General features: G+C 41.7%; 1 protein-coding gene across 1 annotated transcript in view; it reads left to right on the forward strand.

The window, feature by feature from the left end:
- The window catches only part of POFUT2 (protein O-fucosyltransferase 2), a 43,078-nt gene extending 26,179 nt beyond the window's left edge, over positions 1-16,899 (forward strand). Inside the window, exons 7-9 of the mRNA XM_077448403.1 lie at positions 7,028-7,208; positions 7,313-7,436; positions 12,296-16,899. Coding sequence (XP_077304529.1) covers positions 7,028-7,208; positions 7,313-7,436; positions 12,296-12,449 — 459 coding nt within the window. The 3' untranslated portion in view covers positions 12,450-16,899. The remainder of the gene's footprint in view (positions 1-7,027; positions 7,209-7,312; positions 7,437-12,295) is intronic.
- Positions 16,900-18,064: the final 1,165 nt, after the last annotated feature.

The following is an 18,064-nucleotide window of genomic DNA, read 5'->3' on the forward strand; positions in this document are numbered from 1 at the left end:
TTTCATTTTCTGACCATCTGCTTTTACATTCTGGCCGGTCACTTTCTGCCAAACCACTAACTTTTGTTTAGCTCTTTTCTCTCTTATTTATTTTTTGTTACTCTATTTATTTATTTTTTAGTTTTGTTGTTGCGCGTATTGACCACTTGAGCTCCCAAAGGTTTTACCCCCTTCATGACCAGGGCATTTTTTGCTATTTGACACTGCGCTTTTTAACTGGCAGTTGCGCAGTCATGCAACGCTGTACCCAAATTAAATTTTTATAAATTTTTTTTTTAATACAAATAGAGCTTTCTTTTGGTAGTATTTGATCACCACTGGCTACTTTTTATTTTTTGCTATATAAACAAAAATTACTAAAAATTTTAACAATTTTAGCTAACATTTTCCACATTCTATTATAAAATCTGTCCAAATCAAATTTCTTCATATATTTAGTCCAAAATGTATTCTGCTATATGTCTTTGGTAAAAGGTATAGCGTCTACAAACTATAGTAAATATATTTGAAAATGTATTAGTCCTGATGTACTGACGGCCTATCTCGTTTCTTGAGGCCTAAAATGCCAGGACAGTACAATTATCAACCAGATGACCCGTTTTTGGAAAGTAGACACTTGGAGGAATTTCATAAGAGGCATGGCAAGTTTTTTAAAGTTGTAATTTTCTGCCAGTTTTTTTTAAAATTAAGAATAAAATAAAATGTGGATTTTTTTTTTCCTTTTACATACTACCATCAGTGCATTACAGCAGGGGTTGACAAATTTGCTTTGAATTTAGGAGCCAGTTAAAAAAGTTAGGAGCCAGTTGTTTTTTTTTTTTTTTTTTTTTAGAGTGGTATGGATTGTCGGCTCCCGGGGTAAGGCCAGTCATTTTCACCCCCTATCCCTAACTCACAATGGAGCACCCAGTCAATAACTCCAATGAAATGCTGTTGCATCATGGTTGACCAGAAAGAGTAAGGCTGGCAACAGATGGAACTGGTTGGCACTGGCAGGTGGCACTGATTACCACTGGCAGGAACGTGGAACTGCCAGATGGCATTGGCAGGTGACACTGGTTTGGAACTGGCAGGTGACATTGGTTTGGAAGTGGCAGGTGGCCCTGGTTGTTGATGGCAGGTGGCCCTGGTTGGTGGTGGCACTAGTTGTCACTGGCAGATGGCACTGGTTGGCGGTGGCACTAGTTGGCACTGGCAGATGGCACTGATTGGCAGTGGCACTGCCAGGTGGCACTGATTGGCGGTGGCACTGGTTGCCACTGGCAAGCACATGGAACTGCCAGATGGCATTGGCAGGTGACACTGGTTTGGAACTGGCAGGTGGCACTATTGGCACTGGCAGGTGGCACTGGTATGGAAGTGGCAGGTGGCCCTGGTTGGTGATGGCAGGTGGCTTGGGTTGTCGGTGGCACTAGTTGTCACTGGCAGGCACGTGGAACTGGCAGGTGGCACTGGCAGGCACGTGAAACTGGCAGGTGGCACTGGCAGGCATGTGGAACTGGCAGATGACACTGCTTTAGAACTGGCACGTGGCACTATTGGTACTGGCACGTGGCACGTGGCACTGGTTGGCAGTGGCAGGTGGCACGGATTAGCACTGGCAGGTGGCACTGGTTGGTGGTGGCAGCTGGCACTGGCAGGTGGCACTGATTGACGGTGACACGTGGCACTGGCAGGTGGTACTGACTGAAGTTGGCACTGGTAGGTGGCACTGATTGGCGGTGACAGGTGGCACTGATTGGCGGTGGCACTAGTGGTTGCAGGTGGCATTGATTGGCGGTGGCACTGGTTGGCACTAGCAGGTGGCACTGGTTGGTGGTGGCAGGTGACACTGGCAGGTAGCACTGATTGGCGGTGGCACTGGCAGATGGCACTGTTTAGCACTGGCAGGTTTCACAAGGAGCACTCTGTTACTGAAATGTAACAGAGGAGCTGTCAGAATTGAGCTTAATGTCGGAATGGGCGTGGGGTGTGAAACTGACAAGTAACAGAGAGGCGGATCTGTCAGATTTGAGCTTGATGTCAGGGTGAGCGGGGCCCGGATGGGTGGGCGGGACTCAGCAGCTATCAAACACCAGCCAACGATTGGGCTGCTTAAGAAAAGGGGCATGCCACATACACATAGTGGCCCGCCCAGATCCCATTGGCTGGTGTTTGATAGCTGCCGGGTCCTGCCCACTCCGGCCGGGTCCCTCCCACCCCGACATCAAGCTGAAATCTGACAGATCCTCCTCTCTCCGTTGCTTGTCAGTTTCACACACTTAGCGTGGCACCGCTGAGTGTGGAGGAGGGAGGAGGAAGGCATTTAATGCGCTGCATGTCTGGGGCATCAATAGTGAGTGGGCTGGTGGCAGCTTAGGCGCCAGGTTGCGATTTCTGGTCGCATTGGTGACCTGGCGTCTGGGGTTTGTCAAGCCCTACATTACACCATCATCATCATGATTAGCATGGTGGTGATCAGGTATACTGACTGATGACAGTATATAAGAAAAGGGGGAAAAAATGTAAATAATTTATTACCTTCTTTTTTTTTTTTTTTTTTTTTTTTTTACATTCTGTCATCAAAGCAGAAATTGTCACCAGAGTGACACTTATACCACTTGTTGTTTTTTGTATTTTGTTTTTCTTACACTGTTATTGCTTATACAGTGATCATCACTGTATAAGCAATAGCTTTAGCTGTCATAAACGTGTTTCCTAAGCTGGGTACACACTAACCGTTTGCAGGAAAAAACGCACAGCCGCTGTACTAACCATGCAAGGTTAGTTTAGTGATCTCCCCTGCTTAGCTGTTGTGCTCTTACAGGGGGACAGCTCCCTCATCAGAACACTCAGACCAGTGCTCTCTGCCATTGATCGGGGGTGGTTGGCTGCTGTTGGACAGACCGATATACACACGGGCCGAATGTTGGTCATTTTATTTATTTTTTACCCAGCCGTTGTCTCCCGACTTTCGGCCCGTGTGTTTGAGGCTCTACTCATGAACACCTTGCTTGTGATCTGTGCTTGGCTAAGCTAATAACATGGTACACAAGTAGCCAGGTACCATTTAATTGGCTTGGGCCAATCAGATCGCAACAGTAAGCAAACTGTTCATGAATATAAAGTCATTCATGACAAGAAGTTTACATTGGTATCATGTGACCGTCTGTTGTGTCCAGTGGTCACACTATATTACCAAAAGTATTTGGACGCCTGCCTTTACATACACAGCACACACAACTTTAATGGCATCCCAGTCTTAGTCAATAGTGTTCCATATTGAGTTGGCCCACCCTTTGCAGCTATAACAACTTCAACTCTTCTGGGAAGGACGTCCACAAAGTTTAGGAGTGTGTCTATGGGAATGTTTTTGATCATTCTCCCAGAAGTGCATTTGTGAGGTCAGGCACTATTGTTGGCTGAGAAGTCCTGTCTTGCAGTCTCCACTCCAATTCATCCCAAAGGTGTTTTGTCAGGTTGAGGTCAGGACTTTGTGTAGGACAGTCATGTTCTTCCACCCCAAACTCGCTCATCCATGTCTTTATGGACCTTGCTTTGTGCACTGGTCTAAATCATTTGGTGGAGGGGGGATTATGGTGTGGGATTGCTTTTCAGGGTTTAGACTGGGCCCTTTAGTTCCAGTGAAGGGAACTCTTAAGGTGTCAGCATACCAAGACATTTTGGACAATTTCATGCCTTGTGAGAACAGTTTGGGGGTGGCCCCTTCTTGTTCCAACGTGACTGTGCACAAAGGAAAGTCCAAGACATGGATGAGTAAGTTTGGGGTGGAGGAACTTGACTGTCCTGACTTCAACCTGATAGAACACCTTTGGGATGAACTAGAGTGGAGACTGCAAACCAGGCCTTTTTGTCTAACATCAGTGCCTGACCTCACAAATGCACTTCTGAAAGAATGGTCAAACACTCCCATAGACGCACTCCTCAACCTTGTGTACAGCCTTTCCAGAAGCGTTATGGCTGTTAAAGATGCAAGGGTGGGCCAATGCAATGTTGAACCCTACAGACTAAGACTGGGATGCCATTAAAGTTAATGTGCGTGTAAAGGCAGACGTCCCAATACTTTTGGTAATATAGTGTATACAGTTGTGCTCAAGTTTACATACCCTGGCAGAATTTATGATTTCTTGGCCATTTTTCACAGAATATGAATGAGAACCTAAAAACTTTTCTTTCACTCATGGTTAGTGTTTGGCTGAAGCCATTTATTATCGATAAACTATGTTTACTCTTTTTAAATCGGAATGACAACAGAAACTACCCAAATGATCCTGATCAATCGTTTACATAACCTAGTTCTTAATACTGTGTATTGCCTCCTTTTACATCAATGACAGCTTGAAGTCTTTTGTGGTATTTGTATTTATCTTCTCAGATGGTAAAGCTGCCCATTCCTCATGACAAAAGCCTCCAGTTCCTGTAAACTCTTGGGCTTGGGTTTTGAGATCTCCCCAGAGTGGCTCAATGATATCAAGCTCAAGAGACTGAGATGACCACTCCAGAACCTTCACTTTATTCTGCTGTAGCCAATGACAGGTCGACTTGACTTTGTGTTTTGGATCATTGTCATGTTGGACTGTCCAAGTACATCCCATGTGCAGCTTCCTGACTGATGAATGCAAATGTTCCTTCAGTATTTTTTGATGACATACTGCATTAATCTTGCCATCAATTTTGACCAATTTTCCTGTACCTTTGTTGCTTACACATCCCCAAAACATCAGTAATCCACCTCCGTGTTTCACAGTAGGAATGGTGTACCTTTCATCATAGGCCTTGTTGATTTCTCTCCAAATAAAGTGTTTATGGTTGTGTCCCAAAAGGTACATTTTGGTTTCATCACTCCAAATGACTTTGTGCCAGAAGGTTTGAGTCTTGTCTCTGTGCTGTTTGGAGTATTGTAAGCGGGATACTTTGTGGCATTTGCGTAGTAATGGCTTTCTTCTGGTGACTCGACCATGCAGCCCATCTTTCTTCAAGTGCCTCCTTATTGTGCATCTTGAAACGGCCACACCGCATGTTTTCAGAGAGCCCTGTATTTCACCTGAACTTATTTGTGGGTTTTTCTTTGCATCCTGAACAATTTTCCTGGCAGTTGTGGCTGAAATTTTAGTTGGTCTACCTGACCGTAACTTGGTTTCAACAGAACCTCTCATTTTCCAATTCTTGATTAGAGTTTGAACACTGCTGATTGGCATTCTCAATTCCTTGGATATCTTTTTCTATCCCTTTTCTGTTTTATACAGTTCAACTACCTTTTCCTGCAGATCCTTTGACACTTTTTTTGCTTTCCCTATGACTCAGAATCCAGAAACATCAGTGCAGCACTGAATGAAAGATGCCAGGGTTTGTCAGGAGTCCAGAAACTCATTGATCTTTTATACACACACAGATTACAGGTGAGGATGGTTACCTTTTTAATAGTCATTCAAACCCCTTTGTGTCAACTTGTGTGCATGTTATCAGGCCAAAATCACCAGGGTATGTACATTTTTGATCAGGGTCATTTGGGTAGTTTCTGTTGTCATTATGATTTAAAAAAAAAAAAACATAGTTGACTGATAAAAAATTGCTTCAGCCGAACACTAAACTTATGAGCACAACTTTATGTAAGCCTGCACGCAGGAGTGGGGTGGCAAGTAGTTGAAGCTTAACTTAAGGGAAGCCGCTAAATGCACAAATGAAATAAATATTCAGTAGCTGTTTTGTATATCTGTCCATTATTCTCCTACCGCACAGCCAGGCAGATGATACCACTTTCCCTGTTACTACATTAAATTGTAGTATCTGCCTGCTGACTGGACAGTGAAAGAGAAGAAGCAGACTGATAAGATCTTATTTTTTTTTTTTTTTTTTCTTACCTCTCCTCCTATGTTACTTTTCAACACTTTCCTGCTATTAAATTGGTAGGACAATGAGCTTCATCTGTCGCAGATCTTTTCAGCAGAAATCTGTGTTTACTTTTAGAGCTGATGCCAAAATTGTTTTCCTGCAACTGCTGTGCATTTGGTTTGCAAGTCAAACACAGGTCAGCAAATCCCAGGACAGCTGGAGAACTTGGTATCAGACACTTGTAATACCTTGTACAGCAGCACTCACTGCCTCCAGACCTAAACCCTATTGAGCATCTGTAGGGCATCCTCAAAGGAAGGTGGAGGAGCGCAAGGTCTCTAACATCCACCAGCTCCGTGATGTCATCATGGAGGAGTAGAAGAGGACTCCAGTAGCAACATGTGAAGCTCTGGTGAATGCCATGCCAAAGATGGTTAAGGCAGTGCTGAAAAATAATGGTGACCACATAAAATATTGACACCTTTGGGCCCAATTTGGACATTTTCACTTAGGGGTGACTCACTTTTATTTGCCAGCGGTTTAGACTAATGACTGTGTGTTGAGTTATTTTGAGGGGACAGCAAATGTACACTGTTATATAAGATGTACACTCACTACTTTACATTGTAGCAAAGTGTAATTTCTTCAGTCTTGTCAATAAAAAGATATACTAAATTATTTACAAAAATGTGAGGGGTGTACTCACTTTTGTGAGATACTGTAAAAGCCTTTTTTTATTCTCAGTACAGTTCTTCTTTTACACCCCAACCAGACCTAAACTAACCCACCCAAGATGTATATTTACCTGAAAAGGGCATCCATGACCCACAGGAATCTTCAGCTCCTTCAGCCATAATCATTTTTTTTTTTCACCTGGCTGCACCTGCACTGTAGGAATCTTGAGCACCACAGTATTAATAGATGGTTCAATATAGATGTAGACTTCTCTGGGGTTCATATATGCAGTGAGAAGGAAGAAGAGTTTGGCCTGGAGGCTTTAAAGGTTCCTGTGGGCTACAGTTGTCAGATACAGTTATATACATTTGGGGTGGGCGAGTATGGGGTTTGTTTAGGTCAGGGGGCAGAGGCAAAAGGATAACTACTTTTTATAAAAAATATAGTTGTCCTTTTAATCTGGCCTGAAATTCAGTTGATTCAAAAGTGAAGTTGCTAATGCTCTTTGTTCACTACATAGACAAAGCCAAGCCCACCGCTAGGAGGACCTTATCTTGCTGTACATCTTCGAAGAAAGGACTTTATTTGGGGCCACAGAGAAGATGTGCCTAGCTTACGACGAGCAGCTGAAGAAATTCACAGTCTCTTAAAGAAGCAAAAACTCAAGAAAGTGTTTATTGCTACTGATTCTGACAGGCAAGGTCGGTGCCAGACGTATCGCCATGTTCTAAATACATTTATTATAAAAAAAGATGTAGTAATATCTCCATTTACAAACATGTCAATTGCTGCTATTTCTTTATAGATCTTGAAGAACTTCGAAAGTTGATACCAGAAATGGTGAGGTATGAACCTACCTGGGAAGAGCTGGAGCTGTTCAAGGATGGAGGAGTGGCAATTATAGATCAGTGGATCTGTGCTCATGCCAGGTAGGGTGATGCTTACAGATCCCTCATAGTGACCAATGTTGATCCACATTTTCTGCCCTTTTTAAAGTAGAATTCCAGGTCTAAAGCATATCTTCACTGCATCTGAGCAGCACAAACCAACATTTTTTTTTTTAACCACTTCCCACCCGGCCAATGCACATATACGGCCGGGTGGGAGCCGTCTACTTCTGATAGGACGTTCAGGAACGTCCATCAGAAGGAGCGGGATCGCGCGTGCCCGTGCAGCGGTGCGATCCCGATGCGCCCGTGTCACCCGGACACGGCGCATCTCAGATCGGCAGGAGGGCTCTGTGATTGGCCCTCCTGATCACATGACGGCCGTGTCCAATCACGGCCGTCATGTGATGTAAACAAACAGCCGGTTGCTAGGCAATCGGCTCCTCCTCTCCTCACACAGAAGTCATCGCTGAGGAGAGGAGAGCAGATCGCTGCAGCCGGCTGATGATCAGTGAGTATGAGCTGTTTTTTACAGCTTTTTACTCACTGATCACCAGTCTCACAAATCACCACACAGTGTAAACACACCACACAGTATAAACACAATGTCCCCACACATGTCCCCAAAACATACATGTCCCCAAATAATAACACATGTCCCTAATAATAAAAACATGTCCCCCACATATGTCCCACTAAAATCACATGTCCCAATGATTATCTGCACACATATGTACGTGATCACCTGCACACATATGTACATGATCATTTGCGTACATATGTCCGTGATCACACAAACCAATTATTATACACTTAACGGAATTTTTTTTACCAAAAACATGTAGCAGAATACATTTTTGCTTAAATTTATGACAAAGTTTGATTTTATTGGATTTCTTTTAAAATAGAAAAAAGAAAATATTTTTTTTTTTTTCCAAATTTCTGCTTTTTTGCGCATATATCGCAAAAAATAAGAAACGGAGTCGTGAATAAATACCACCAAAATAAAGCTCTATTTGTGCGAACAAAATGATAAAAATTTAATTTGGGTACAGTGTAGCATGACTGCGCAATTGTCACTGAAAGCGCTAGAGCGATGAAAGCTGAAAATTGGGCTGGGAAAGAAGGGGGCGAAAGTGCCCTGTATTGAAGTGGTTAATATTTTAAAGCAAACTCCCCAATCCATCCATGTCTCTATGCTTTATTTCGTTGAGAAATCACTTTGAAAAACAACCCTCTAGCATTACTGTCCGTGGCCATCTTGAGTAAGGGCAAATGTTTTATGTAGCATTTAGTTTCCGGAATCCAGCTCTTAGCTCAGGCATGCATGGAGGAGAGTTTGCTTAGTGAAGAAAACCTCTCCTCCCCTGCTGAAGACTCCAGGAATGTGTGACATCATCTGCCTGAAATGTAAAAAAAAAAAAAAGTTTAAGCCCTGGTTCACATTGATGCTACTTTGAAATCACGCCCACTTTCCTTGAAGTAGCGCGATTTCAAAGTTGCAAGGTCAGCGCAATTTCAGGTGCTACTTGATAGACATCTGTGTGGCTTCATGCACAGATGTCTATTGAAGTTGCACCTGAAATCGGCAAAAGTAGTGCAGGAACTACTTTTGCAAATTGGTGCAGCGCCGCAGTATCGGTGTCGCAATGTCATTGCCTCCAATAGGCTGCAACTTGTCATGCAATTTGATCTCTCAAATCACGTGACAAATCACTCCAATGTGAACCTAGGTTAAAACAAGTAAATATGATATATTTACTTGTTTTAGCCTAGGTTCAGTAAAGATATCTCTTTATTAATGGTAGCAGAATGATTATTAAAAATAATCAACATTGATTTGGAGAGTGAAGTTTCACTTTCAACAGAGTTTGAAGTATTTCCATTATATAACTATGCAGCCGCTGTCTATGCTGTAGTAACATTAGCTACGTACAGTAAGCAGAGCTGTGTTCTTCAGTAGTATTTTTTTCACTAAATACAAGGTCTCCTGTGATTGATGGTGGAAGGCATCTCATAAGTGACTCGATTCCCACATCCACCTATTTGAGGTGGATGGGAGAATCCTCCCGCTGTGTCTTTGTATTCTGGCAGCGGAGAGACTTCCTCGCTGTCAGAATACACTATTCAGCGCTACTGCCTATAGCTGGTGGCACTGACTGAGCATACATTTTTTTATCAGGGCAGTTGATCAACTTTTGTACAACCACCCTGCCCATATGTTGATCCAAATCCTTGCTGAACCAGCCACATTTCAATCCACATAAAGTCAGCTGAAATTGTGAGTCATCCACCCGCCTCTCTCTCTTCCTCAATCAGAGGCAGCTTTGTATTGATTGATAAAAATACAAGGTGTCTCCTGAATGGCAGGGAAGCATTCTGCCTGAGCAATTTAATTCAGATAGCAGACAGAAAGTTGCCCATAGTGCTGTGGAACAGCTAGTAAAGCATATTACAATGTACACAGCGGTCACATAGTTATGCATTGAAAATAGTTCTTTGGGCCAGCTTGGCCCAAACTGAATATTGAAAGTCATATTAAACCTGGAATACTACTTTTAATATGTGGCAGAGGTAAAAAAAATTGCAGTCTAGTACCAAATTTCTATTACAGCAAACCAAACTTACCTGGTATAGCTAAGCAGTTTGTGATGGGAAAACTGTCCACAACACAGTACAATGAGATTGTACAATCTTACCAAACCTTATGCAGTTTGAGGATCTACCGGGCTGGATCTAAAATGACTGGGTTTTTAGGTAGGCCATTGCAATACATAGTTGGTAAATCTAAGGAAGACTTCAGAGAGATTGCACAGTTAGACTGTATATTGAGTGACCAGGGTATCAGTTGCTACAGACCTTTATAATCGTTTAGGCAAGCAATTTTTTGTATTTTAAGATATTTAAATTTTTGTACCATTTAACTTTACCTTAGTAGAATGTATAGTCAGGTTGTAAAGTGTGTAAACTGCTTAACACACATTAAAGTAAAATGCATACTGCTGATTAACCTTTCTGAACAACTTGGGACACGGGTAATAGGAAGTGTGTGCTGTGGCATGGATACTGTAAAGTAAGCTGTGTATGCTGGCGCAAACTCTCTGATGGGATTGTGATTTTGGAATGAGCTTTGTGTACTAGGGTACAAATTTCACTAGTGACATAAAGTGTGGGGGGGGGGGGGCCTTATGCATGTCACATGGATACAGGGGATTGAGTTGTGTGCTAGAGTGCAGATCCCACTAGTCTTTTCCCTCCAGCACTTGACCTCCAGCATGTGCTGTCTCTCCTTCTGCAGTCCCTTCCCTGTGTAGGTTGGAAATTGGTGGTTTCTGTAATTGTATGTACTTTGAATTTTAAAGTGGTAGTAAACTCTGTTCTACCACTTGTACCTACAGGCAAGCCTATATTAAAGTGATTGCAAAGGCTCCTCAGCCATCAGCTTACTACAGGGAGCACCCAAGCCAAGTCAGAGCTCCGTGTATCCATTCAGAAACAGAGCCCCGACCTGGGCCCACCCTCTCTCCCCCCTGATTGGCTGGCTAACTGACTTTGACAGTCGCGGGAGCCAATGGCACAGCTGCTCTGTCTCAGCCAATCAGGAGGAGTGTCCTGGATGGCTGAGGGGTTTGTGGACACTGCTGGAGAGAAAAGGGGCTCAGGTAGATGATTAGGGGGTTGATGGTGGGGCTGCTACACACAGAAGTTTTTTTTATCTTAATGCATTATGATAAGAAACCTTCTGCCTTTACAACTCCTTTTTAGGCTTACCTGTAGGTACTGTGAATATCTCCTAAACTTGTTGCACACTTTAGGAGATATTCGGAGTGCATGTAGCCAGTGACGTTACCGGCGCATGCGCTCTGGAGGTCCGGCATACAGTGCCGAACCTTCTGAGCCAGTGCCATAGACGCAATGTCATCGCGTCCCCGGCCACTTGTGTAGCCGGAGGACCGGGGAAAATGTCAGCCCTCTCAGCGGTGACCGCGCAGCTCTGGAGGGCTTTGTTCTAAGGCAAGTCTCTCATAATGTGACACATTATGACATTGCCTTGCAGGGGATTTTTTTTTTTTTCCCCATCCACTGCGATTTACTACCACTTTAAGAATGTGTGATTTAACATTACACATCAGATGTTTACATTCACAGAGCATTTTTTGAAAGCCCCTGAAAAATAATAAATGTATGGGCCTAATATTGAAAAATATGTGTGCTTCCATTGCTAATGACTAACAATGCTGATTTCCTGGCAGTCTCTGACTTCAGCCACTAACATGGAACTAGCATATTACAAGTTGGAGTCCTTATCTGCATACTTGTCAACCTAAAGTATTGAAGCTACCAGATTAGCATAACATCCACGCATCTAGCCAACATGCAGAATAAAAATGATTAGCTGGATTTGGACTGGGTGTTTTGCAAATCTATTGGTAGTAAGATTCTGCCAGAGAGATTCTATTTCCAATAATTCTGGTCTGAAAAAGCTTAAATGTACATCCCAAATCCAGACAGATATGTATATATATATATATATATATATATATATATATATATATATATATATACTTTTTCTTTCTGGGGGACAGAAGAGGGACAGAAACACACATTTAGTAGACTGGGGAAAGGCCACAACTTTGGCAGGTTTTGATTTGCTCTTGCCTGTATCTAAAATGTCTTGTCCTGGTTTCAGGAAAGAAAGGGGTGGTTGTGGAATTTTCAGCTAAAAACTTGACAGATATTTTAATCTTCTTCTTGTACTGTTTTCAAAACAAAAAAAGATTGGCTGGATCTTGCTGAATTATTTTTCTGTCCTATATTCGCAAACTGCCTTTCAAGCATTAGCAGAAATAAGCCTTGAACCCTACCTAACACTTAATACTTTTATCATAATTTGTTTACAGGTATTTTATTGGCACTTCTGTTTCTACCTTTTCTTTCCGCATTCATGAAGAGAGAGAAATTTTAGGTTTTGACCCAAAGACAACCTACAACCGATTTTGTGGAGAGCAAGAAAAGAACTGTGAGCAGCCAACGCACTGGAAAATTGTCTACTGACTGTACACTTCAGTAGGGGGCGATCTGCCCTCTAGCATTCACTCTACACAGACCGACACATACCTGGAAGCTGTAGGTGGCTGATTTAAAGTGGACATTTTGCTGCTGTCTAATGCTCCATTATAGCAGTGGCCATCAACCCTGTCCTCAGGGCCCACTAACAGGCCAGGTTTTATGTATTACCTTGGGGAGATGCAGACTAGAATACTGCAATCACTGAGCAGCAAATTATATCACCTGTGATGTATTTCAGTTATTTTGCAAACCTGGACTATTAGTGGGCCCTGAGAACAGTGTTGATGACAACTGCATTATAGGATATACGGTTAAATAAATGAGGGATCTATTCAGTACCTCACACATCCAGAGTTGGATGTATGAGTACATTTCTTTCAATCTAGGGCTGGCTACTTGTGGATTAGAGAGCAATTAAATTTTAGCACAGCTCATCACCAGCTCTGCGTTTACAGTAATGGGAAAATGGGATGCAATGCAGGGGCAGCTAACTTGTTCTTGCGTTATAGTCACGTGACTGTTTCCTTTAATGAAACAAATTGAAACAATTTCTTATGATGGCACAATGACATCTAGTAAAAATATAAAGTGGTGTTGTACCCATACAGCAGACCATTTTACTTTCTGTATCAGAATGTGTTGCACAGTGGGGTGTATTATACCCTTGTGACTGCCACCTCTTCTTCTTCTATTTTTATTTTTACTATGCAGAGATCTTGGCAAGATATATAAAATGGTAAGATTTAAAATATAAGTGGAAATCTTAGTGTATTCAAACCCAAAGACTTAAACCAAATATAACATTGCACATATTTCTGTGTAGGGAAAATGAAATTTTTTTTTTTTTTTTTTTTTTTATATTTTGTGCTTTAATTCAAATAATTCCTGGTAAGCAAGATGGATCCTGATCTTAATTGCATTGGTTTTACATGTATATTTCATGCCTGATGGACCATTACGGAAGCTGCCAATCACTGTAGTAGTCAGACTAGGGAAAGGAGGGACGGTGACATCACCATCTCCACTTCATCCAATCGGAGAACCCTTTGTATTGTGAATGGCAGCAGTGCCGATCGAGCGCCTCCCTGTGGGCAGTGTGCAGCAGGACTGATGCTCAGCACAGGATTCGGAAGATCATGGTAATTCATGTAGGAGCACTGACTACTACAATGATTGTTGGCTTCCACAGCAGTCCCTCAGATATGCTTGACCACTGTGAGTATGCAGTTAGGATCATACCTGAAGTTAAGCTTTAATTCAGCTGCAGCATTATCACCCTTTCCCTTTTGTAGGGCTAGAAGCATTTATGTGAGTGCATAGTGTGCTGGCACATTCTGCGGAATTCACAGCAATATACTGTGACTTTGTCTATAAAAAGTTCTTGTAAGGAGTCTACTGCACATGTGTATTACACAGGGGGACAAAGCATGGACGCAAGAAGAGAAACATTGTATTTTCACGAACTAAATGCAATCGTGTTTTATTTACAGTGCTCTAAAAAGTATTATTCAAGAACAGTAATATTTGTCTGAAAAAAATGAGTAACTATGAATAATATCTGTAACGGCTAAATTTAAAGCCCAACTAAAAACAGACTGATTATATTCTTATCATCAACGTACTTGTTTTACCTCTGTAAAAATGTCAGCTTTTTTCTTATGTCTTTTTTTCCAGAATTTTTGATGCCTCAAACTGGCTCACCCTTCATCCTTTGTTTACTTTTCTTTCTGTGTATGCAACCAGGTGATGCTGCTTTCTCCATAAGGAGAAATAGGTCCATCATTGTAAGGAGTGTGCGTCATGAAGTCATGCCTCCTGTAGGAGGAAGGATCAGCATAGGACTGGGTTGTGGCCTACATCAGTTGATTGGCAGCTGTGCAAATAGAGACATCCCACAAACGCCTCTAACTATTCTGCTCTACTATCAAAGAGGGCTAACATTTTTTACATTTCCTATTGCCTCGTGGGAAATGTAGTGCTTTGTGTAAGAGCGGATGTAACGTGCTGTATCTTCGGTCTTTGCAGCACACTAAAATAATGAATTTGTTTATCAAGAGCAGGTCATGACGTCATTGATTTGAGGAATGCTTGTTTACAGAAAAGGCAAGGTAAATTTTACTAAAAAAATAAAAGTTTTCTTTTGCATGGGAAGAGGATTCTCTGTGTTCATAGCAAGCTTTCAAGGCTTTAACTCTTAAAGTATATTTTTTATTTAAAAAATAACAAGCATGCTGTACTTACCTGCTCCGTGCAATGGTTTTGCACAGAGCAGCTCCGATCCTCTTCTCAGTTCCTCCTCACTGTGGCATGCCCCCCAGAGCAAGCTGCCTGATCTGGGGGAGCGACCACTGAGCCGCCTCTGTGTGTCTATAAGACACAGAGCACAATTTGGCCCCTGACCCTCCCTCCCCCACTGGCTGTGATCCTCAGCAGCAGGAGCCAAGGAGAAGAGGGAGAGCCGAGGCTCCCCTGCACAGCGCTGGATCGGCCGCGGGGGAAGTATTAAGGGGGTCTGTGGTGAGAGCAGCACACAGAAGGGTTATTTTTACCTTCATCCATACACAGAAGGTTTTTTTTTTTTTTTTATTACCTTCATGCATAGAATGCATGGTAGGTAAAAACATTCAGCGTTTACAAGCACTAATTAAAGCCGAGTTCTGCCTGGAAAAAATAAAAAAAAATTAAGTCAGCAGCTACAAATACTGCAGCTGCTGACTTTTAAAATAAGGATACTTACCTGTCCAGGGAGCCCGCGATGTCCTCACTCAAAGCTGACCTGGAGGCGGTGGCATCTACAGTAAGGGAATCGGGAAGTGAAGACTTGCGGCTTCACAGCCTGGTTCCCTACTGCGCATGTGCGTGTTCTGAGTGTTACCTGCTGTTATCTGGAACCTGTGTGTCTCCCAGAAGACAGTGGGGAGATGGAGGAGGGGGCCGGACATGGTGTAGATTGCCGTGGATACTGTGGTGATCTTTTGCCAGAAGTGGGAGCAAATACCTGGCTTAGACAGGTATCTGCTCCCCCCTGAAAGGTGCCAAATGTGACACCGAAGGGGGGAAGGAACCTGGACAGTGGAAGTTCCATTTCTGGGTGGAACTCTGCTTTAACTCGGTTACTTTTGTTATTTTGACCAACATTACTATTCTTAGTCTGTTTCTTAACACGTCTACACTTTTGGTGCACAAACTGAAAAATATTCAGTATGTAGGCTGTAACAACAATGCCTATATATTTAGGCCTCATGCTCACTGGACATTAAGACTGCTGGTAGGTGCATCTGGCATTTTTTTTTTGCTCCTAAATATCCCTGCATGTTAGTCTATGGGGGTTATTTACGAAAGGCAAATTTATTTTGCACTACAAGTGCAAAGTGCACTTGGAAGTGCAGTCCCGGTAGATCTGAGGGGGACATGCAAAGAAAATAAAAAACAGCATTTTAGCTTGCACATGATAAAATAAGCAGAGCTTCCCCTCATTTCAGATCTACCCCTCAGATTTACAGCGACTGCACTTCCAAGTGCACTTTCAGTGCAATTTCAAGTGCACTTTGCACTTGTGGTTTGCACTAGTAGTGCAAAGTGGATTTGCTTTTTGTAAATAACCCCATATGTGTCCTTGCGCACACACATGGGTGTTTAGAGACAGGAAAAAAAATACTCCCAGCACTTTCAGGAGCAGCCTTTTGGCAGAATTTTTTTTTGATGTGTCTAAATGTGTGTTAAAACTAGGCATGTGAAGTGTTTGAGCGTTAAGTCATTTCTATGGGCAGAATAAATTATTATTCTGGCCAATGAAATTAATTAACAACGAAGCACTTGATGCGCCTAGACACGTTTATAGGGGTCAAGCTTTTTGTTTGCAAAAATGCTGCTGCCAGGGGGAAATGCAACTGTCAGCCTTGCAATGCCTCATGGGACTTGTAGTTTCGCAACAGCTGGAGGGCCACCAGTTTAAGACCCCTATAATAAATACAGCATCACCTTTTTAAGTCAGACCAAGCAGGAAAAAATAAATCGCTGCTCATCAATCTGGTTGCATCTTGCATAGTAATAAATATGCTGCCTGCCCCCCTATTATATTATTTCTCTAAATGCTCTGTCTACTTTTTGCCAACTTTGTTTTTTTTTTATTTTTTTATGTCATTTGTTTCAGTATTAAGATAAATATACAGTAATTCTTACTGTTACACACTGCTAATATTTGTGAAAAATCTGCATCAAACTAATAGGATTTGTCACTCAGAATTTCTGGTTTTATTCCACTTGCACATTTTAAATGTAAATACTGCAGGGAAGAAATGATGTATAAAATCTATTTGTTTTTGTTTTTTTGTATTAAGTGGGTAATTATTACCCTAACTTGTTTTGTCTGGAAGAGGGTGAAAACTAAACCTCCAGTCTGTTTTTTAATGAACCAATAAAAGGCTTGTAATAATTGTTGGCTTTGGTTTAGTTTTTTTTGTAGAAAAGTCCTCTTGATTCACATTGATCATTAAAAACTAGTGTTTTAACCACAAGGTGGCACTATCCTCCTAGTATAAAAAATAAACTTAACACACTTGTATAATGTATAGCAGACTCCAGTTTATAAAATCATCATTTGGTTCACAGTGAAAACTACCTTCACCTCCCTTTTGTCTCATATATAATGTGTGCATAAGTCTCAGTGCAGTCCACTTTCAGGACCTTTGTCTGGTCTTTAGGTCTCTCTGCGTGTCATGGTCTACGTATAGAATTGTATAGGGTTGCAAGTATAAAAAGTGTGTGGGGGGGGGGGGGAGCAGAAGTTGAACCCAACATCAAGTCAGCCTTTAAATTGATGGCAAGGCTCCATTTCTTGTGCATTATTTGAAACATTTGGTTACTTCATTGAATGGGTAGTTTGAAATGTAAAGAGTATCGATTCCTTTATCCACTACTTGAACGTTTTTTTTTAGTTCGGTTATCCAGGAGTCTAGGACTTGAGGAATTTTACTGGCCACGCTCAACATCTTTTTCTTAAAGTGGTTGTAAGGGCAGAAGGTATTTTATCTTAACCACTTCAGCCCCGGAAGGATTTACCCCCTAATGATCAGGCCATTTTTTGCGATACGGCACTGCGTCGCTTTAACAGACAATTGCGCGCTCTTGCGACGTTGTACCCAAACAAAATTGATGTCCTTTTTATCCCCACAAGTAGAGCTTTCTTTTGGTGGTATTTGATCACCTCCCAAGAGTTTTATTTTTTGCGCTATAAACAAAAAAAGTGACAATTTTGAAAAATAAACTATTTTTTACTTTCTGCTATAATACATTAATACATATCCAAAAAAAAATTATATATATATATATATATATATATATATATATATATATATATATATATATATATATATATATATATATATATATATAAATATTGGAGCTGCATGATTCTGGGCAAAATGAGAATCACAATTTTTTTTTTTTTTTTTTTTGCTTGGAATAAAAAGATCACGATTCTCGCAGCGTAATATCTTTTCACATTTATACAAAAAGATTTGGGGTAACTTTACTGGTTAGTTTTTTTGTTAATTCATTAAAGTAATTCTTTTCCCCAAAAAATGTCATTTGAAAGACCG

The sequence above is a fragment of the Lithobates pipiens genome, unplaced genomic scaffold (assembly GCF_037356315.1).
Source record: "Lithobates pipiens isolate NorthernLeopardFrog02 unplaced genomic scaffold, aLitPip1_a1.2 Scaffold_22, whole genome shotgun sequence".
Lineage (NCBI taxonomy): Eukaryota > Metazoa > Chordata > Amphibia > Anura > Ranidae > Lithobates > Lithobates pipiens.